At 38.8% G+C, this 21,214-nt stretch overlaps 4 protein-coding genes across 9 annotated transcripts in view; 3 read left to right on the forward strand and 1 right to left on the reverse strand.

The window, feature by feature from the left end:
• myom3 (myomesin 3) overlaps positions 1-4,277 on the forward strand; it is a 56,038-nt gene extending 51,761 nt beyond the window's left edge. The window contains exons 34-37 of the mRNA XM_026924871.3: positions 782-818; positions 943-965; positions 2,386-2,441; positions 2,553-4,277. Of these exons, the coding sequence (XP_026780672.3) occupies positions 782-818; positions 943-965; positions 2,386-2,441; positions 2,553-2,819 (383 nt within the window). The 3' untranslated portion in view covers positions 2,820-4,277. The remainder of the gene's footprint in view (positions 1-781; positions 819-942; positions 966-2,385; positions 2,442-2,552) is intronic.
• A 2,686-nt stretch (positions 4,278-6,963) lies between these two features.
• Positions 6,964-9,500, forward strand: fabp10a (fatty acid binding protein 10a, liver basic). Its single transcript, XM_026924089.3, has 4 exons — positions 6,964-7,124; positions 7,293-7,465; positions 8,747-8,836; positions 9,375-9,500. The coding sequence occupies exons 1-4, from the start codon at positions 7,058-7,060 to the stop codon at positions 9,423-9,425; spliced, it is 381 nt and encodes a 126-aa protein (XP_026779890.1). The 5' UTR covers positions 6,964-7,057; the 3' UTR covers positions 9,426-9,500.
• A 1,084-nt stretch (positions 9,501-10,584) lies between these two features.
• Positions 10,585-15,973, forward strand: srsf10a (serine and arginine rich splicing factor 10a). 2 transcript variants are annotated; one of them, XM_026924600.3, is made up of 6 exons: positions 10,585-10,758; positions 12,302-12,406; positions 13,274-13,377; positions 13,736-13,907; positions 14,300-14,350; positions 14,897-15,973. In XM_026924600.3, exons 1-6 carry the CDS (start codon positions 10,694-10,696, stop codon positions 15,192-15,194), a joined length of 795 nt encoding a protein of 264 aa, XP_026780401.1. In that variant the 5' UTR covers positions 10,585-10,693; the 3' UTR covers positions 15,195-15,973. The 2 variants fall into 2 exon arrangements, with proteins under 2 accessions (XP_026780401.1, XP_053083828.1); XM_053227853.1 differs by lacking the exon at positions 12,302-12,406 and having other exon boundaries at positions 10,602-10,758; positions 12,566-13,377.
• Positions 15,974-17,486: 1,513 nt separating this feature from the next.
• Positions 17,487-21,214, reverse strand: part of ubr5 (ubiquitin protein ligase E3 component n-recognin 5) — a 44,727-nt gene continuing 40,999 nt past the window's right edge. For all 5 annotated transcript variants that reach the window (XM_053227852.1, XM_053227850.1, XM_053227851.1 and 2 more), the window contains 4 exons: positions 20,917-21,030; positions 20,079-20,223; positions 19,437-19,522; positions 17,487-18,188 (listed from right to left, as the gene is read on the reverse strand). In XM_053227852.1, coding sequence (XP_053083827.1) covers positions 17,976-18,188; positions 19,437-19,522; positions 20,079-20,223; positions 20,917-21,030 — 558 coding nt within the window. In that variant the 3' untranslated portion in view covers positions 17,487-17,975. The remainder of the gene's footprint in view (positions 18,189-19,436; positions 19,523-20,078; positions 20,224-20,916; positions 21,031-21,214) is intronic.

Here is a 21,214-nt window from a genome sequence, read left to right on the forward strand (position 1 = left end):
AACCAGACTCAAAAGGGAGCCGATCCACTTCTGGGTGCCACCAGATAGTGCGATTACAAGTCATTTCTCTTCTATAACTGTATACTATATAGTCAAAAAGTGCTAATTGCTAACAGGAACTTATGAGTATGAGCATTTCTGAATTCATTATAGCTTTAACTTAAAGTCTATTGTATCAGACTGAAGGTATTAACTGTTCAGTGACGGAGATTTGAGTGCAGACTGTTCTTAGCAATTGCAGTCCAAGGAAAAACATCCACAGCCATCCTTATGGTTTCTATGTGGTACCATCCACAGTAATCTCATGGTGATCTTTAGGCTGTCCATGTGGGACCATTCTCCTTAGCAGCAGCGAGTAATTTTCAGGTGACGATAAAATAGTCCAGGGGCGTCAACTAAAATAGTCCAGGGTCGTCACCTAGAGGCTTTTTGTCCCATTTTGTCCCAAATTTGTTCACCTACCAATTCCAACTATCAGACAGCTCTCTCGTATCATACAACAGCTCACAGATGCCCATGATTGGCTAGTGTTGCTGTGATTGACAGGGGAGAAGGAGTATGCCACCCCTCACTCCCAGAGAGCACGACCAATTTTGGCTCACATGCTAGAGGATAAATCGATATAAATCCTGACAATATTATTGAATAAATGAATACAAATGACAAAAACAACATAACCAACAGTCGAGTGATAACACAGTGGACTATCAGTTTGGAAACTATAATACATTAACTAAGCTGCTCTTAAAAATTTTACCTCTCTGCTTTCTCTACTCTAAAGCTTTTGCAGATGCTCTGCTGGAATACCAGAGGCTGAAGTAAGTGAACTTTTTGCAATGCTTTTTAATCCAACTATGCTTGGAGAAATTCTAATATGATATGAATGTCTTTGTAGTAAATAATGATGTGGATTTAATACATGTTTTATTCCATCTATAACAGGCAGGTGGCAATTGCAGAGAAAAGTAAGTATATTGTTGAAGGAGCTTGTCATAACATTTATAATAAAGTGAAATTATCAGATAATAATTATTACGCATATCTGATCAAATAATTCATAGCTGGTCACATTTGTGCTCTTAGGCACTTTGTGTTCAAAAATGTTCAAATTCGGAAAACCTGAATGCATCTGTTAGAAAACAGAATTTGGCAATAACACACACTTTTGTGATCTACTGAGGAAAATTCAGGTGTTAATGATCTAGTCAATAACTGCATTTCTTAATAAATGCACAATGTATGCACCTCTAGAGTCACAATAAACCCAGTGTAAGGATGTGTAAACTTCCTGCTGGATTTGTTAGTATACTGTATATTTAGTGTTTACAACTGCAAATTGCACATAATCAAAGCTCCAAGCTGTTTCAGATGATTTTTTTAAAGTGAGCATGAAAGCAGCTGTAGAAAAACAAATGAGCTGTATCAGATTAATGGTATACCTGTACTTAATAATCTGATTATTAGGCTAAAACCCAGAGGGAAAATAATGACTTTAATCTCATAGAAAATAAAGTATGCTGTTTACATGGCTACTAAAAGAATCTGGGACCTTATAAAGTTGGCATCTTAATTCTGTGACTTAAATTTAAAACCTATCTCAATATTTCCATTGGTTACTCATAAACAGAGTTTGTTTACTCTGCTGCTTAACTTGAACCTCTGAGCTTCTTGTACTTCATGCCTCCAAGGTTTCCAGATTTCTTGAGCGGAAGAGTCCAAATCAGGGCTTTTCAAAAGCGTCAAGACCGCTGCCTTTAAACACAGACACTTTCAAGCCTGAAAATTTGGAGGATCAAACATGTGGTCTGAAGAAGCAGATCATGTTATATTTATTTGCTGTCAAATCGAATATGATGTCACATAGGAAGCTAGAAACAATGAAAAAAACAAACAAATATAAAAAGTAATACAATTATATGAATGAGAAGATAGAAATAAACATCTAAAAGAAGTATATTGCCAGTATATTGCTGCATGAATAGTTCTAGTGGAATTATCGCATAAATCACTACAATTGTGGTTTAATTTAACAAACTGGCTTCCATTATTTGGCAGCTTATAAAATAGCACTTGATGCAGCACTTCCACTCAGACCTAAAGGTTAACCTCTTAAATCTGACTTACTTTTCAGTTATTCATCTTAAAGTTATTCATCATGTTTTTCATTAACTATTATTCAGTAACTTGAGTGAAACTAATAGGAAAATTTGTGTAGCTACGAGAGTGAGGAATGTAAGTCTGGATCCATAAACGCCTCCTGGGAGCTAAAGGAAAGTCCTGGGATTTGAACTCTAGCAAACCACCTTAACCACTGCTATTTTTCTTGCAAGTTTTGTTTCACTTTGGTTGGACTTTTAGAGACTGAACCCTGTTTATTTTTTCAAGATCGTGCCAGAGTCACAAAGGGATTACCGGATGTGGTGGCCATCATGGAAGACAAGGTATTTTCCACCAAAAATTCTGAAATGATTTAAAGTATGTCTTTTACAATGTTAGCTCCTATCTCACTCAGTTCCTGCTTCTCTCTCTCTTTCACACACACACACACACAGTCTCTGTGTCTGACCTGTTTCGCTGAGGGTGACCCCATGCCGGAGATGTTCTGGCTGAAGAACGACAGGGAGATTGTCTCTGTAGAGCGCTTTAGTGTGGCCAGAGACAACAACTGCACAACCCTCACCATCTACTCAGTCTGTATGGAGGATTCAGGCAACTACAGCGTGTTTGTACGCAACAAGTACGGCTCGCAGACGGTAAACGTGACCGTGAGTGTGTATAAACATGGTGAGAAGCCACGGGCCGATGCAGTGGAGATGTAGAGAGGCAGAGAGGCCTGAGTGAATAAGAGGATGCCATGATGTAGAAGTATTAGCAAACATTTACAGTTCAATCAGGAATCATTTCAAGTCCAAATTTGGGGTGGAATGGTAATTTTAAGCTTCCAGTATGATAATAAAATATAACTTTGGTTTTTTTGAAAAAGGACAGGATCAAATGCCATGTAAAACTGCAATTATTTGGTTAAGGAAACTAACTATAATCACTTTAAATTGGATTATTCCTAGATACTCAAATCTGATTAGCAGCTCTTTCAGTAGTTCTGGCTGCAAGGCAAATCACAGGTTTATTTTAATACGCTCATTCTAATATCTTATCGTTTATATAGAAACTCAAAAGGCATACGTTTGACATAAACAGAATTAAAAACTTGTGTAATTGTTGATATGGTGACGTTTCTGTGACAACATGTTTATTTAACATTTTTGGAAGGAGTCTCCAGTGTTAGCACTTTGTAACAGTCAGAGATAAAGCTGTAACTGTTTTCCTTCCTCCATGAGAACGTCTTCAGGAGTGAGGAGTTTATGCTTTACAGTTTCTCATACAGTTTGTCTTATTAAATTCTGGTGAGGGAATGACTGTTTAGAGCCATTATAACGTAACAGAACTAACTTATTCCGCAGACGTTCCACAACTTTAAAAAATGATGACGTTCTTTAATTAATAAAAAAATTTTAATTGGCAAATTGCTGTGGTATAAGAGGAATAAAACACTGAGAGGTGCTATTATTGGAAAATAGTCAACTTTAGGGTGATAACAGTAACACCACTTTGTATTGAGCCTCATGACAGCACCCTGTCACTGATTATTTTCCTACAACAGCATGTCCCAAAGTGTTTTATTCCTCACATATTTTACAGTTAGCCATATAACTATTTGAGCATTTCTCATCAGAGTGTAGCAAAATATCATCCACACATTCACGTTTGCCAAATTAGTACCATTACACCTTTAAATATTTCTAAATTCCCGTTAGTATAGCTGTTTTAAAGCTCCCACGACTTTTCTAATGTACAAAATCACCTATTATTACTAAACAAGTACAAGCAAAATGTCTCTCACATGAAAACCATGAGGTGTTGGAATAAAAATTAGGTAACACCTGGCCTTTAGGTAATATTTAGGTAATATCTGGCCTTTGGGGATAATTTATTCACTGAAATTATTTATGCAAATTTATCTTGGATTTTTTTTCTAGAACCTATGATTAATATTCAATGTGTGGAACATTGTACAATAGCACAAAGCATTTATTTTAAGTCTGGGTTAACCCTGTGTTAGTTTACTGACACTGTTGGTTTAGTATTAACCTACTGCAATTTTCAGTCCTGAGGGTACTTTACTATAATGCAAAGTTTAAAGTTGATGGCTTTTGAATGTGTTTGAGGAGTTTGCTTTGTGTTTCTGTCACGTATAAATTAAAATCTGAATTAAATTAGCCTGTCAAATCTTTTTGTCTCATTATTTATTTATAAGACTTGCAATGTGAGACCTCGCTATTATACAGTTCTACTGCTCTTTTTGCAAAAAAAATATGCAGAATATACAGTATGTGAGAGGTTTTAGAACAAATTATGGCTTAAGAGCATAAAAAAGTTGTATCTTCATTGACCTTATTAATGGAAAGTTTAGGGCTAAATATTTTTAAATCATTTTAATCACATAAAACCTTATTATTCCAAGCAACTCAAATGTCTGCTTACATTCTTTATAATAATGTATAAATAAAACCCAGTGTGGTGTATCACGCATGCTTTCATACAACACAGAGTGCAAAGGCCTACAGGATGATCATGTGTGTGGTTTGCGTGAGTGTGTGAAAGAGAGAAGGGCACGGCTCATTGACAGGGACATATTATTGAAATCTCATGGAAATGCAGTGACCGAATGTGCACACACCATCTGCATCCATCCTGTCTACTCTATATGTTTTGCGTGCTGCCTATAGTTCTCTGCTACTCTGCACAATGTGGACCATCGCTGAGCAGATATTATTTAGATGATGGACCATTCTGAGTACAGCACTGACCCTGACATGGTAGTGTGTGTGTGTGTGTGTATGTGTGTGTGTATATGAGTGTGTGTGTGTGAATATACTTGCTTTATTATGCAAGTCGAGGACCTTTTTCTGAAAAGTAAAAGTCCACAGTGTCATTAACCTGTTGCACAGCTGTACACTGGAGTGTTTTAGGACAAACCTCACATCTGGGCATAAATTCTGCTTGAGTAACATGAACATTCTTGTGAATGTAGCATCAACTCTGTAATGAATTTCCCATTACATGAAATTCATTGGTTTAACTTCCAATAATCCAATAATCTCCCAATTTCTGTTGATTTTGCAGGCCAGTCTGAGTGCACTATCATGCTTGGTGAACAAGTCTCTCACACAGATTTGGCTCTATAGATTTGCACCCCAAAGTCTTCATCCTGAAACATGGGAGTGTCAGTGTTGTGTTCTGCTTGGAAACGAAGCACAAACAACAACCTCAGAATCTGGACAACAAGCTGACCATCTGCTTTTCTGCTAAATTACATTCGTCCAACTATAATCTACACTATATTGTTCAATAAGGTGTTGTATTTGGTGGATGTGTCTAATTTTATTACAAATATAACTGACCGAAAATGTCAGCAGTGAGTAAAGAGTGAAGCTCTTCCAGGAGAACATCTGTACACCCTCAGCTTGTGCTCTGTCTAGCTGTGCTCTGTTGTGCCTCGCTGTTACCTTTTAAGGTGATCGATGGCCTCTGTTTTTGGCAGTTACCTACACTGACCAGTTTATCAGGTTCACTGATTGTATAGTTCACTTTGTAGGTATACAAACAGCAGTGACATTGATATAATAGTGGGGTATGAGTGGTCATTGCACTGCTAAGACTCTTAAAACCCACCCAAATAATATCTGCTCAGTACTGGTCCCTTTCCATTGATTGACAAACTGTGCATTGCAATAGATGGGCTATAGTCTGTGTCATTGACTTAGTGTGTATGAACATCAATTATCTTCATTAACTGCTCTGTCCTGGTCATGAGTCTATCTCCGGGAATACTGAGTGCGAGCCGGGAATACAGTCTGCATTGCATTTCAGTCCCGTAGATTCATTGTTTTTATTGCGTATTTGTAGCTGTCTCTGATCTTCCCATAAAAAACCCTGCACTACTTTTCAGTCAGTTGGTAGAAACCTATTCTGTGTCCGAAAAGATGTCCTTTTTCCCTATTACCTACAAACAGCAAAGTGCATTCAGGGTATCCTGTACAAGCTAGAGTTCACTGTTTGGACACTAACCCTTTGCAGTACATTTTGGGATTTCATAAGTGCATCAGATGGGTAGCGAGTGTTGCCACCTCACAGCTCCAGGCTCCCTGTCGAGTTTTGCATGTTCTCCGGGTGTGTGGGCTTTCCTCCAGGTTCTCCGATTTTCTCCTGTCTCCAAAAAAACATGCTGGTAGATGGACTGACTATGATAATTTGTCCCTAGGTGTGAACAAATGTGCAAATGTGTGTGCATGGTGCCCTTCTATGGACTTGTGCCCCAACCCAGGGTGTATTTCTGCCTCAACACCAGTCTTCCAGGGATAGGCACCGAATCCAGGACCAGGATAAAGGAGTTACTGAAGATGAATGAATAAGTGCATTGAATATGTCCTGCTATGGTTTCATAAGGGACTACAAATTGGCAGAACCCCCAAAGAAATGCACCGTGTATTAACTAGATAAGGTGTTGTTTAGGCTGTTTCACTTCAGGCTCATTTGACAGCTCTGTGCTTGGAATGGATTCTGCTTCACCTTCAAGTTGTCTAGGATAAACCTATCTGCCTTTCTCTTCCTCAGAATTTTTTTCAGAAATGGTTTACAAGTATTTTCAGTTTGTCTCAAGCTTTTGTCAAATTTTTTATATTTTTTAATCATTTTAAGAGGACCCTTCCCTATTGAATCTTTAACATTTGATCAGAAATGTATTTATAATGTATGGAATTGTGACAAGGCTCTAAATTTGGCATTGTATCATGCCAGAATGTCAGTAAGGTTACCAACCTGAAGATGTAATTGAACTCTGGGTTATCCAAATAGAGGGTGTTAATGATTAGAAATGCAGGATTGCCCATTTTCCCCTGGTATAAGTAGCTGAGGTGGTGTACAAGCCTCTACAAGCTGAACAGAGCTTCAGAAATCCATCTTGTGGTGAAGGAGACACCAGAGAGGATCGGCAAAAATGGCCTTCAGTGGAACGTGGCAGGTGTATGCTCAGGAGAACTACGAGGAATTCCTCAGGGCCATATGTGAGTATGCCACTTAATAAGCTGCACACAAACATAAAACCAAAGCTAAAGTAAGAATATGATGTAATTCATATAGATAAAATCTATAGCTACACTAAGAACATTAGCCACTAATTTTACACAATACTGGTCATATAGTGCTGCTCTGAGTTGTACTTTGTCATTCAGCACTACCTGAGGATGTCATCAAGCTGGCCAAAGATGTCAAACCTGTGACAGAGATCCAACAGACAGGCAACGACTTTGTCATCACCTCAAAGACCCCTGGAAAAACGGTCACAAACTCCTTCACCATCGGCAAAGAAGCAGATATCACCACCATGGACGGAAAGAAGCTCAAGGTATTTCCAATCCTTTGATACATTACAGTTTATCACTGATGTCATCTCCAGGTATCATTTTTGTTAGCCTTTGTTAGCCTTTATTTCTCACATATACATTACAGCACAGTAAAATTCTTTTTCTTCGCATATCCCAGCTTGTGAGGAAGTTGAGGTCAGAGCACAGGGTCAGCCATGATACGGCACCTCTGGAGCAGAGTGGGTTAAGGGCCTTGCTCAAGGGCCCAAAAGTGGCAGCCTGGTGGTGCTAGGGCTTGAACCCTGAATGGGTTAGTTGGTAAAGACTACCATTTAAAAAAAAAAAAAACACTTAATCCAGGGTAGTGGTAGCTAAGTGCTTGTGACGAGAAGATTGTGAGTTCAAATCTCAGGACTGCCACTAAAGAGACATTTAACACAACTTTCTTGGAAAAAGAGTCTTGATTTGGGCAGCAATGCTAGCAACAGCAAAAAAAAAAAAAAAACAACTTTATCCTTACCATAAAACTGCTGTCCTTTTTTAACCCCCTTTGAGATACTACTTAAGATGTCTATTAATGATCGTCAAAAATGGCAAAGCAAACATTACAACCTGATCTGCTGTCTTTCCTTGGGCTATTACATTAGTAAGCTGGCTCGCTAGCTAACTATGGTAGGCTACCTACCTTTCTAGCTAATTATCTTTAGGCTGTCAGGCTGGCTAGCTAATTAACATATTTTGAATGGGGGTAATTTTATTCTGCGTAGAAACATTTTAACATTGCCAGGATAATAATATTAAATTAGACAATGAGTTTGTAATAAATTGTCTTGCAAGCTAGCTTATTATCTGGTAGGCAGGCTGACTAGCATGATAGCTGCTTCATGAGGCTTTTTAGTGTAGTAAGATCTTTTAAGCAAACCAGAATTTATCGTTGTTCTTCTTGTAGAAATGGGTTTTAGAACATTTCCAAAAACATTTACTGATGTTTTGAGAGGAAAAAACTGCTAGCTAAGTTAGACTTCTTCTCTGAGGTAAAATGTTAGGTAAATGTAGCTATATCCCCAAATCACTGTTGTTTGAATCCACCATCCCCCGATTCATATACAGTTTGACCACAGCAAATGAGTGCATAGGGATATAAAATATGAAGCTAGTACCTTAGTACAGCTAGTCCAATCTCCTAAAAGCTTTGCTACTTAGCCGTAAGTGGATTTATGTGTGTACGGCATAATAAAAGACAAAAGTCTGCAGGTCACTGTGTCCTGATGCTCTAAAGTCTCTGTGATACTGAACACATCTCTGATCTGTGTTCCTTTTAGTGCATTGTGAGGCTGGAAGGAGGAAAGCTCATCTGTGAGTCAGACAAGTTCTCACACAAGCAGGAGATCAAGGGTGGAGAGATGATCGAGGTGTGTATCTGTAACAAACACTACAAACACTCAGATCTGTCCTCTCATATTAAAGGAGCAGTGTGTAATTTTTAGAGCCCTTTGCTGCCTGTTAGATGAACTGCAATTGCGAAGAAAATATTGACAAGCCTTCCCCTTTCATCTTACCAATCCTACCTGATTTGTTCAAATTACGTATCCCTCATAAGATTTCTATCAAGGAAAAAGTAAAACGAGATGAGTGGCTCTGCTTTGTTTGGGGGCAGAGCTCATTTCTGGGCCAGAAATAATATAAACTGAAGAAACTGGTCAGATGCATTCCATGGCAAGATTGTGAATCACACTTATTCTAAGCTACCTTTAAAAATGATATTATTATAACAGGAACAGAAACACTTTTAACATTACAAACTGCACCGTTAACATTGTGCAAAACAACGCTACTGCATTTTATGTTCCTTACAGAGTTTTAATTATTGTTTAATAGCAATATTAAAAAAGGCTATGAGCATTCAAATATTCCCACATATCTGACATTTTCTCTCTCTCTTCCCCTCAGACTTTGACTGTAGGAGGTACCAGCATGGTCCGGAAGAGTAAAAAGCTGTGATGTGACTTGGCCTGCTGAAAATGTCTCCAGTTCAAAACATGCCATCTATTTAAATAAAACTGTCATTTGTCAAAATATCGAGTATCAGCATTATTTTTTGTATTTTTTGTCTTTTTGCTCTCATTACCAAATTAGTGGCTAATTAAATGTTGCGTACTTATTTATTAATATTTAATAGTAGTAAAAATGTAATATATATTTTTTAAAATTATATATATATATATATATATATATATATATATATAATTTATTTGTTTGTATGTACTACATGTCATGAGTAGTGGAATACTATTTTAACATATTTTAGTAGTAAAACAGCAAATCACTGATTTCAAAGATGTCTTCTTGCATTGCAGTGTAACATGATTCTTCCTTCCTTGTCCTATGGATGAGCTTTAGTATAATGCTTAGAAAATTTTCCTTCTCCTGCATTAATACTTTTGCTGCACTTCATCTTCATATTATGAATTATGAAAATTCAGAAAAAAAAAAATATATATATATATATATATATATATATATGAAAAAAAATATCTGTGTGTGTATAATCTGCTTTAAATAGACATTTTTTTCTTTCTCTTTGTAAATATGTAAAAAATAAATATGGATAATATGTATGGTCAGGTCGATAAGTATTTGGACAGTGACACAATTTTGGTAATTTTGCCTCTGTACACCACCACAATGGATTTGAAATGAAGCAATCAAGATGTGATTGAAGTGTAGACTTTCAGTTTAATTCAAGGAGTTTAACAAAAATACTGCATTAACTGTTAGGAATTACAGCCATTTTCACAGAGTCCCTCTATTTTCACAGGCTCAAAAGTAACTGGACAAACTAACAATTATAAATATTAGGATTACTTTTAATACTTGGATGCAAATCCTTTGCAGTCAATGACTGCCTGAAGTCTGGATCCCATGGACATGGATCACCAAAAGCTGAGTTTCCTCCCTTGAGATGTTTCGCCAGGTCTTTACTGCAGCTGCCTACAGTTGCTGCTTGTTTGTGGGTCTTTCTGCCTTCAGTTTGTCTTCACTAGGTGAAACGCATGCGCAGTTTGTTGAGGTCAGGTGATTATGTATCTACCTATCAGCCTGTCCTCGGTTAAGCGCGGGGTGCCATTTCGCGCATGCGCACTACCACAATAATGACGACTACGACCAGCCACGAACGCGCATGCGCAGAACCAAAATTCCCGACGTTGGCGGCCTACGAAAAAGGTCCTTCGGTGTGCTTCGACAATTTATAGTCGGTTTAGTGCAACATGGCGCGGTATTTGAGGCCACCAAACACTTCTCTTTTCATCAGGAATATTTCTGATGAAAGCAGGTAGGTTTTATATAACGCATATAGCGCTGATTTAGCGACAGGACATTTTTAAATTAAAAAGAAAACAAAAACGAGTAGCTAAGCGTAGCGTTTGCGTTCGGCGGCGTGCCTACGTCATAAGGACTAAAGCACATACTAGCGTCCTAAAGAGTGTGTAAGAATAGTACGCAAGGCACACATGGTGGCCTGAGGGGTGTCGTATTTCAGCATACTATCTAGTGTGGTAGTATGGACGTGGTTGTAAAGTATTGGTTTCCATAGCGCTAATCTTTTACTCTGCAACTAGCACAGCTACAGCGCTGTTTATCTGTATATAAATTGCCTTAATTGTGCATTTGGGGGAAAAAAACCTTCAAAAGCGTTTGGTTGTAAAAAATAGACATGTTCAAAACGGCTACCAAAAAAGGTAAAAGGCTGAAGGCGGGTCGGTTAGCCGTGCTCATTGAGGCTAACTCTGGCTAGCTTAGCCTGTTAGGTAGGCAGCTAAAAATAGCTAAAGAAAATGAGAGGGGGTGGGGGGCTAAATGACAGAATGCTACTGTAATTTTTAAAATAAGAAATAATTGTGAGTTCTGAGGTATTTATGGAAAAGTTAATATTATGTTCTACTAAAACAAACTTGCTTATTATTAATAGAAATGAGCTAACTAGCTTGAATGAGTGAATGTAACTTAGCTGGCCTGTTCGAGTTGCCTTTATCACGTGGCCTGCTGAAGAAATCATTTCATTTTAGTCATTCGATATCTCTATGGATATTTTTATATTACCAAAAGTGTCTTTAGATCATTTTTGACTGTTAACTACAGAACTAAGCGAGTGAAACAAAAACCTACTTATCCTTTACCTAATTTGTGTGTAGTCTAATAGTGTGTTGTGCATAATAAATCAGTGTGTCTGGGTAAAATGTTTATTTTTTTCTTGGAAAGTTCATAAAATACTACGGAAAGCAAAACCCAAAGCATGGAACAGTATGGGTTTTGTTACTCTGTGTGTGTGTGAGAGAGAGAGTGAGAGAGACTAATAAACTGTTGAATGGTGTTTTGAGGGGTGTACAAACTTTTCTGTGTATCTGTATCCTTACAGGATGTTAACTGGGTTCTGCTGTAAATTGGGTCATTTTTGAAATCCAGGAAACAAAATTTGGAAATCATGATTTTCTCAGAGTATAAGAATAAAATGTGCTTGCATGGTTAAAAGGAATTGAGAAAAGTTAATGCAAAAAAAAAAAACCCACACACACAGACTTTCACATTATTCGTGATACACGGTTTGTTCCTTTATGCCACAGGTTCCCTAGAGAACCTCCTCCCCTGTCCTGCACGCTTTAGGGTTTTCTCTGCTCTAACACCCCCACGTGCACTCAGCTAGGGCTGTTAAATAGATGAATCGTGAGTTAGAGCAGGGAAATCCCTAGAATATGCAGAACAAGGTGTTTTTTTTTTTTTTTTTTTTTTTTTTTTTTTTTAAATAAACGCTAAACCTTACAGAGAGAGGACTCTCTCCTTCAGACAAATGAGTGAACTATGATTTCATGATGCTTTAGGCCAGAGGATTTGCGTCGTGAGTTCGGTCGTTACGGCCCTATTGTAGATGTCTACATTCCCGTTGACTTCTATTCCCGTCGGCCAAGAGGATTTGCATACATTCAATATCCTTTGTAAGCAATCAAGCAAGTGTTTTTGGAGGGGTAAAAAGAAAACCTGTTACGGTTTTCCAAAAGGAAAATCTGAAAGTGATACTGTGAGATCTAATTTGATTGTATTCTGGCCACTGTGTCTCCTAACTGCTATTTCTTCTGTTGTCTCAGAAAATGTAAAGACATACAGTTCTGGAGACCGTCCCTCCAAAGAGTATTTAAGAGTAAAGGCCGAAGTAGAGTAGATTGAAGCCAAAGAGCCCGTAAGGATTCAGGCGCCAAGCGATAGAGGGGAGAGAAAGAGAAAAGTTAAAGCTCGAAGATTCAAAGAGGAGAAAAAGAGGGCACCTGTTCCAAACAGAGAGAGGAAAAGAGCAAAAGATAATGGGGCAAAGACAAGCAGGAAACCTCCCAAGGCCTTCTGGGAAGCGCTTAAAGAGAATAAAGGTCAAGCTCAAGGTCAAGCATGTTAAAGGTAACGAGTATTAACTTTTGTATCCTACCTTTGCTGTAGTCTGTGCATTGTCCCTTTTTCCCCCCAAGTCAGTTTTCTGATCTTACCTGTGTCATGAGTTCTTCAGAATTGATCCATGTTAATTTCGTAATTCTGCTTGCCAAACAATTTCATCAATGAAGACCAATTTATGAACGCTTAAAAATGAAATTGCAGTTTGATTCAGTAATTACCCCTCCCCTGTTCATTATTATTTCTCCATATTGAGCTCATTTTGCTTTCTCTATTATATTAACGATGTTACGTTTTACTGCTAAAATGAACATGGTGTCCGCTGAGATCCTGTCTAGTGAGCGTGAGTGTGTCCATGTGATTAGCCTGTGTGTCAGTGTGTTTAAAATGGAAAGCCTTAACAGCAATAGCACGTTCGAGGATGTCCGCGACGCCGAAGATGCTCTTCACAATCTGGACCGGAAATGGGTCTGTGGACGGCAGATTGAGATCCAGTTCGCCCAAGGAGACAGGAAAAGTAGGTGTCTGTTCATTTTATGTCTCTCATATTTCAGTGTTCTGGTCCTGCTTCTTTTAGCAGCACTAAAGATAATGGTGATTCCTGCTCTGACACACCCACTGTGATCGCTGAGAGGAAACACCTGGCAGTTGGTTCTTTCCTTGAAGTATGCTGTGGATTTGTTTTTCTATAAACGTTTTTGATTTTAATGTTCTTATCCTGTTCCAACTTTGCATTCTCATTGAATACAAACGTTTTCATCTTTAATGTCCTGTATACCTGCCCACTGTTAACCAACTAATAGAAATATTCGGCTGTTATTTAGGCTGCCATCTTTGTCGCTCAGCAGGATGTTCTGAATGTCTCTCTCTTTTAGCCCCGAGTCAGATGAGGTCCAAAGAAAGGCGTTCTCCTCGCAGCTTCTCCAGATACGACGATTATGAGCGCGATGGCCGTTACCGGCGCTCTCGGAGTCGCAGCTATGACAGACGGCGCTCTCGCAGCCCATCATACGAGCGCAGACCTCGCCGCTCCGATAGTCCCAGAGAGTGAGTCGTGCCTTTACTGACGTCTCGGTGTCACAACCTCATGGCTTTTGTCCTACTGTAGAACCCTGTTCCAGCTTTGTAAGGATTATTTTAACTGATGCTGCTCAGTTAATCTAGGATTTGGGAGTTACTGCTCCATTTGGTTCATTCGTACTCTATTCACTATTACTCAGTTAAGTGGTTACAAACTGTTTGCTGATGTGAGAAATACCCTGACTCATGATCCCATGACTCATGTTCAGTAGTTTTTGCCAGTCAAATTTTTTTCCCTTTCTTTCTTTTTTTTGCTCTACTTACTCTGAAGGTGGTTGAATAGTTTTTTTTTCTTTTTTTTTTTTTTTTTTTTTCTTTTTTTTCTTTTTCAAATAACTTCATTTGTCTCCCTCGAACAGCTCCCGCTCTTATGGCAGACACAGACGAAGCAGAAGCCGTGACAATGACAGGTGGGGTGTTTTTTTTGTTTGTTTGTTTGTTTGTTTGTTTTGTTTTTTGTTTTTGAAATAATGAAATATAGCCTTTTCTCAGATTGCACAGTGTACTCTTAGTCTGAGTAAAGAGTCCACACTGGAATGCACTTCATTAAGATTCAGTGAGGAACTATGTGGTATTTTATTTCCATTTAGTGCAAAATGTTAGTGTTTGATATGAGACCATCAAACCAAAATACAGAGTACACAGTGCAAGTCCTGCCATTTGAGAAGCAGCATCTGTGAAACCTGCCACTGATCACTAATGTGTTCATCAGAGACACTTCTGCACTGGCAGAGAGAAATATTTCCCCCACACATTTTGATGTAGAAATTTTATATCCAGTTTGGGGAATTCTGATTGACAGCATATGACTTTTAATATTTTCTGAATAGAAAAAAATTGCTGTAACAGTTATTTCAAACACTCTGTAGCTGTTGCTGGTTTTAGAAGTGTTCGTCTTTGTGTTTAATTACAAATGTACTGAGTCGATGCCGTTTCCTGTTTCGCCCCCCATCCAGGTCAAGGCACGGACGAGATCACGGTCGAGGGCACCGCGGCGCTCCCTCTCGCAGCCGCTCGGGTTCGCGCTCCCCCTCCCCTGACGCCAGGATCAAGATGAAAAGCAGGAAGTCCCGTTCCGGGTCACGCTCACCCCGTCCAGCTGCAGGAGAGGACGCACCACAGTCCAGCGGTGCACGAGAGGACGAGGACACCCGCGCCAGATCAGCTTCTCGCTCCTGCTCTCGCTCAGTCTCACGCTCCCGTTCGCGCTCTCGCTCCAGATCCTGGGCCGGACGCAAATCCGGAGGCCATTAGGACTCTCAGTGTGAGGACCAGAGTTGTTTAATACTTGTAACTCATGCAGCTCTCTGGCAAACTGTAAAACCGATCATGTAAAGGCCATTTTGTTTTGGTTAGTTTACGTTTTTGCAGGTTTGCTTGGGAAAATGTGATTCTTGTCTCCTGTTCAGAAGTAGGTTTCAGGATCAGTGGATGTTTGTTTGATAAACACAGACCTGCATTATTATTACTGATTATTATTCAGATGTGATTCAGTGTTTTTTATAGCTCATGGTTTTGTCCCTCAGTTTGTTCAGTTTGGTGATTTTGCTAAACAAAGGCTGGTGTTTAACTCATCACCAAGAAGTGTATAGTCTCAGCACATGCCTTTGATCAAAAATACAGGTTTATATTGAATTTATTCTTGTATTTTGTTTAGGCGTATAGTTAGAAAAGGAAGCATTGTAGAGAGTGCAGTATTTCAGTGTTTATTTTCTGTATCTGATCCGAATGTTTTTGGTTTGTACAAATCTATTTTAATCTTGCGTAGCTAACATGGACATCCAGCCATTGTCCCCTCAGATATCTCTTAGTCGTCTTGTAGAATCTCAGTTGTCTTCCAGGAGAGGAAACATTGAGCTTTTTCCCCCCCCTTTTTTAAAAAAGTTGTTTGATAAATGTATTCTTTGATTTTGTTATCCTGTCATGTTGCTGAACCTACGGCAATGTTTTACTCTTTTCATGCTGGAGATGGATCAGAGGGGAGATAGAGAGCTCCTGTGTGTGAATAAAAATGTACACTTTGTTGTTTAAAACAGTTTCAGTTTGTGTGCTTTTCTGTGACTAGAGTTAGGTCTAATTTTTTTTTTTTTTTTTAAGTTTAATCATTTAAAAATTTCAAGATGTTTTACATGGACTTGAACAGTGCTAATATAAGAACCATTTTTTGTAACCTAAACTCTGATAACAGCACATCATGACTTTGTCACTTTGGTGCTGAATTCTGAGTTGACATATTGATGGTCTTCATCTGTTCTCATTGCCCAAATTTTCATACTAGATTGGCTAGAAAAACCTTGGAAAATAGATGGAAAAGTGTAAATACCTTGGAAAAGGGTAAAATTAGGCTAATAAGCCACTGTGAGGTGAATGTGCACATAGCATGGAGTTAAATGGCTGCCCATTAGTTACTGAATAGTCATATTATATAGTGACATTACTATAGGGTGTAGCGCACACAGCAACATCACACCCCCATTGAATGTTGATTCATCTGGAGCTAAACCCAGAACTGCTCTGAAACTGGGCATCAGTACAGAAGGGTGCGATTCACTGATAACTGTCAGAACACTTCTAGGATAATGTTTATAATAAACTGATAAAGGATAAATTCATTAGCTAGCCCCTCTGCACGAGTAAAAGTTGCTTTGGATACCCAGAAACCTCACTGAGTGAAAAGTAGTATAGGCATAATGAAGTACGGCAAGCTAGTTGGCTAGTTAAGCGCATTAATTCAGGGAAACAATCATGTCTGTAAATTCCTGAGGAGGGGACGACTGTGTAGCCATAGTCCTTATACTCTCTGATGACGTTTTTGAAGAAGTACATTGTTTTTTCAACCTAAACAATCACCAAGTAGTTCGGTTCTCACACCTGAAACCTCATGGAGAATTGCATGACAGCTTTGTGCTGTACTTTCCTTTCCTCTGTGTTTCATCTGTTTACCTGCGTGTGCCTGATTCTGAAAAGGCTGTCTGTCATCCATGCTCACTAAGTAACCTGTCTAAATAAAAAAATAAAAAAAATCATCCTTCCAGAATATGCCAGAATATTAGCCAGAATACACAAGATTCAGAATGCACTATCATGATTATTTAGATTTCACATCAATATGTATATAAATCTTCACAATGGTCACAAGCAGAGGTGTGGGACAGACCAAGCTTATTTAATATACACAATAAACAGGATTTTGCATTTTCATTCAAGCAGGTGCTGTTCTCCTGCTCAGGTGTTAAAATGAAATATTCCAGGCACAAGCTGCCCAAAGGTTAAAAAAGTTTTTTAAAGCACATCAGCCTGAAAAGGACTAGAGTTTGAGGTCAGAATAAAAGTGAACCCTTCTTTACATCTTCTCAACGAGCTACAGGTAACTACTACATTTTAAAATGCAGTAAGACACACATACTTTATCTAGGAGCATAAATGACGTTGGCTACCTAGGCAGCCTCGTCCTAAATGATAGTTTGAAGTGCGCATGATAACAGTGTCTGTAAAATATAACCTGATAATCTCCATATTTAAGCACATCAGTGAATAAAAGATGAGTTAATGGTTTGCATCCAAGTTTATTTTGAAATTCCCTACGCCCCCTATACAAGAAAAACTGACTTTTTCCACAAAGGCAGCAGTGAACTCTCAGTCATAATGTTTATGTTTAGGGCAATGAAGGGGAAAAACAAATTCATAATCACAGTGAAATCTTTCTTTTTCTTTAAATACATCTGCTGTCATCTTTGGCTGCAGTTCGGCAGACAGTTTGCTGTCGGGCCGCGTTTTCCTGGGGAGTTACAGTTCGAGCCAATGGAGCCAATGCAGGAATGTACGTTTACTCGGAAAACGGAAATAAAAACGAAATGAGAACGTGGTGTTCTCATACACAACCCAGACTGCAAAAAATGAGGGAAAAAAAATACTAATACCGCCAAGGATGGGACAGCACTTTCTTTTAAATTTCATAAAACTGTATAGACAAAAAAATCTACAAAAATGGAACTAGTAATATTACACAACATGTAAGTAAACGCTCGTCACCCTCTACACAAAGCCGAAGTTCTTGGTCTTGATGGCGAGGAGGAGCTTCTGCTTGAGGATCTGTTTGGAGGAGTAAAGCGGCACGTAGAGGCGTGAGATGCACGTGTTGGCCGTGGGTAGGTGTTGGTCGTCCGGAGGCCTGATGGTGATGGACGGCATCGGCTGAAAACCTTCCTCACTGGCAGGCAGGGACGGGCTGGACGTCCAGAAATACACCTGCAGCACAGACAGGTGTTGTCTTCATCTCGTCCATATACAGAGGTGCAAATACTCCACACAGTAAAGCACTATGATGAAACTATCTACTATATGAATATTAATGCATGAAAATTACTTCAAATTATACTTTATCTTTACTGCAATTTAAATAAAAGGCTGAAATGATACGCTAAATGACAATAAGCACTACTACAACACTAATAATATCAATTAAATAATCTCAATTAAATGGGCACCATTAAAAGCCTTAGTCTATTAAAGTGTGCCTGACTTGTGCAGACTTCATGGTAGAATTTAGCAATGGCTGAATCATCATCACGCAAGCGCGTGTTGTACATGTGCTAAGTTATTCAGTTCAAGCACACCACATTATGCACTCACCAACCACTTTAATAGGAACACCTATACACCTACTCATTAATGCAATTCTCTAATCAGCCAATAATGTGGCTACAGGACAATATATAAAATGGTGCAGATACAGGTCAAGAGCTTCAGTTAATCTTCACATCAATCACCAGAATTGGGGAAAAATGTGATCTCTGTGACTTTGACCGTGGCATGGTACTTGACTGTGGTTTGAGTATTTCAGAAAATGCTGATCTCCTGGGATTTTCTTACGGACACACACACGGACACACACGGACACACACACGCACGCACACACGCACGCACGCACGCACGCACGCACACGCGCACACACACACACAGACACACACACAGACACACACACAGACACACACACAGACACACACACAGACACACACACAGACACAGCAGTCTCTAGAAATTACACAGAACGGTGCAAAAAAACGAACAAACAAAAACATCCAGTGAGAGGCAGTTCCTCAGATGGAAATGCCTTGTTGAGAAAGGTCAGTGGAGAATGGCCAGACTGATTTGAGCCGACAGTAACTCAAACACTCTTTACAACCCTGATGAGCAGAAGAGCACATCAGAATGCACAACACTTGAGGCAGATGGGCTACAACAGTAGTAGACCTCATCGGGTTCCACTCCTGTCAGCCAAGAACAGGGAACCAGGCAAAGTTCTGATGTTTGATGTGAACATTAACTGAAGCTCTGTATCTGCAAGATTTTGAGTTGTGCTGCTGCCATGGGACTGGCTGACTGGATAACTGCATTAATGAGCAGGTATATGTGCATTCTTACTCAAGTGGCTGGTGAGTATGTATGTGTATGCACTGTGCATGAAGTCAACTTGAAGTAAAGGGGAAGTCTTACCAGATCCTGCCTCTCAGTCATGCTCATTTTCTCCACGATGGACCAAAACCAGCGTTTAAACTGCAACAGCTTCTCTGCGTTCTCACCTGTGGATCAAACCAGAACAATCAGCTGCATGAACAACCCTGTGACATGCCACTAATTATAACGTTATACCTTTAACTCTTCGTGTTCGGTTTGACTCCGAAAAAACAAAACATTTGAAAGGAACAAGGTAAAGTAAAACGGTTAACATCACCCAAAACTTACTTTAGAATACCATAATGTTTCTTTACTGAATAATAAATTGCTTGATGTGGTGGTTTTGTTAGAATCTGTCTTTAAAACTGGTGCATAGCTTGTATTTGCTCGTTAGAATTAGTTCATTGTCTTTAAGCATTACGTGAGAATAGCATACCTAATAATCCGTGACCGTAGCCTCTGGCTTGCTCATTAGGGATAAATTTACAAATTTAAAATTTATATCCGGAATTTATATATTTCTGGAAAGTTGTTTTGTGACAATGTCCATTCTTAAAAACGCTATACAAATAAAATAAGACTGAACTGAATTAAGAAATCTAAGGAAATGGCTGGGGGTAATAGGACACCACGCTGCTGAGTAGTGAGCTGAATAGGATGGACAGGAATCAGGTTCTGTACCGGATTCATCGTTGAAGGACGTGAAGCTGATGAGCATCTGCACGTTGACCTCGCCGCAGCCGTTGACGAGCAGCCTGAAGTCTTCGGCTGTGAGATCCTCCAGAGCGTTCTTAGGGAGCACGTCCAGGAGGCCCTTCCTCATGGCCTGGAAAAAATTTTAAATTTTATAAATTAGTTTTGAATTGTTTTAATATATATTATCTTTGGGGTTTTTTTGTTTGTTTGTTTTTTTAAAAAACAATGGGTTATTGATTTTTTAACTTACGCATTTACCTATCTATTTACTGCCTAATACCTACCTACTTATTTACTAAGTGTATTACTTTTTGGTTTCTAAAAGTTTGAATTTTTAGAATTTTAGTTCTAGTATTCTAGCAATGCAGGAATACAAACTTCAAGGATTTTACATTATATGTAATAAGCAATTACTCTTCATTTATATCTTAAAGTAAAATTTAGTTTGTGCGTAAATGGTGTGTGGCAAAACAAATAGAAAAAACTTTATTTTTGTTACTTCCTGAGGCAACATTTCTAATTTTCATTTATCTTCTTATATCTTTTTATTGGTTATATGTCTGTTTATGAAAAAAGTTTAGTTTTTCACATTTAGTTTTTGTTAACATAATAAGCTGCTACACAAGGATCATTAATGTCCTTTAAAAGGTATTACAGAAACTATATAACATGGCCACAGACATAACCTAGAGAATATGGACATATAAACATGAAATGTAGCTCAAACACGGAACAACACTTGGATTACGCTTCACGTTGGGTTGGCGGGCATTAGCGCAAATAAAAGCACTAATGTGATGGAATTCTGTAAACCTGTACTCACATGCAGAGGCTGCTCCGCTACCACCAGCATCCTGTGTTCAGCATATTTCCTCACATACTCGTACACGTTCTGAGGGGTTACAGGCATGCTGCTGCCGCCCGCCAGCAGCTCCACCTGATAAACACACAATCACAACCTTCAAACGTCACTGTGTTCCAAAGCTAAAGCAATCAAAGCAGAACAGCAGCATCGCATGTGTAACAGTGAGCCAGTGAAACTGGTACAAGTATAAAATATTGTATTTCTTGAATAACTAATTTTCTTGAAATAAACACAACCTGACAAAATATGCACCTTG

This window comes from Pangasianodon hypophthalmus, chromosome 22 (assembly GCF_027358585.1).
Source record: "Pangasianodon hypophthalmus isolate fPanHyp1 chromosome 22, fPanHyp1.pri, whole genome shotgun sequence".
Classification (NCBI taxonomy): Eukaryota; Metazoa; Chordata; class Actinopteri; order Siluriformes; family Pangasiidae; genus Pangasianodon; species Pangasianodon hypophthalmus.

Coding starts and splice junctions, on each gene's coding strand:
- srsf10a (XM_026924600.3), top strand. CDS start 10,694: ATGGCGCGGTATTTGAGGCCACCAAACACTTCTCTTTTCATCAGGAAT. Junction 13,378..13,735: donor CGCCCAAGGAGACAGGAAAA/GTAGGTGTCTGT, acceptor TCTCTCTTTTAG/CCCCGAGTCAGATGAGGTCC. Junction 13,908..14,299: donor CGCTCCGATAGTCCCAGAGA/GTGAGTCGTGCC, acceptor TCCCTCGAACAG/CTCCCGCTCTTATGGCAGAC.
- fabp10a (XM_026924089.3), top strand. CDS start 7,058: ATGGCCTTCAGTGGAACGTGGCAGGTGTATGCTCAGGAGAACTACGAG. Junction 7,125..7,292: donor GGAATTCCTCAGGGCCATAT/GTGAGTATGCCA, acceptor TTTGTCATTCAG/CACTACCTGAGGATGTCATC. Junction 7,466..8,746: donor TGGACGGAAAGAAGCTCAAG/GTATTTCCAATC, acceptor TGTTCCTTTTAG/TGCATTGTGAGGCTGGAAGG.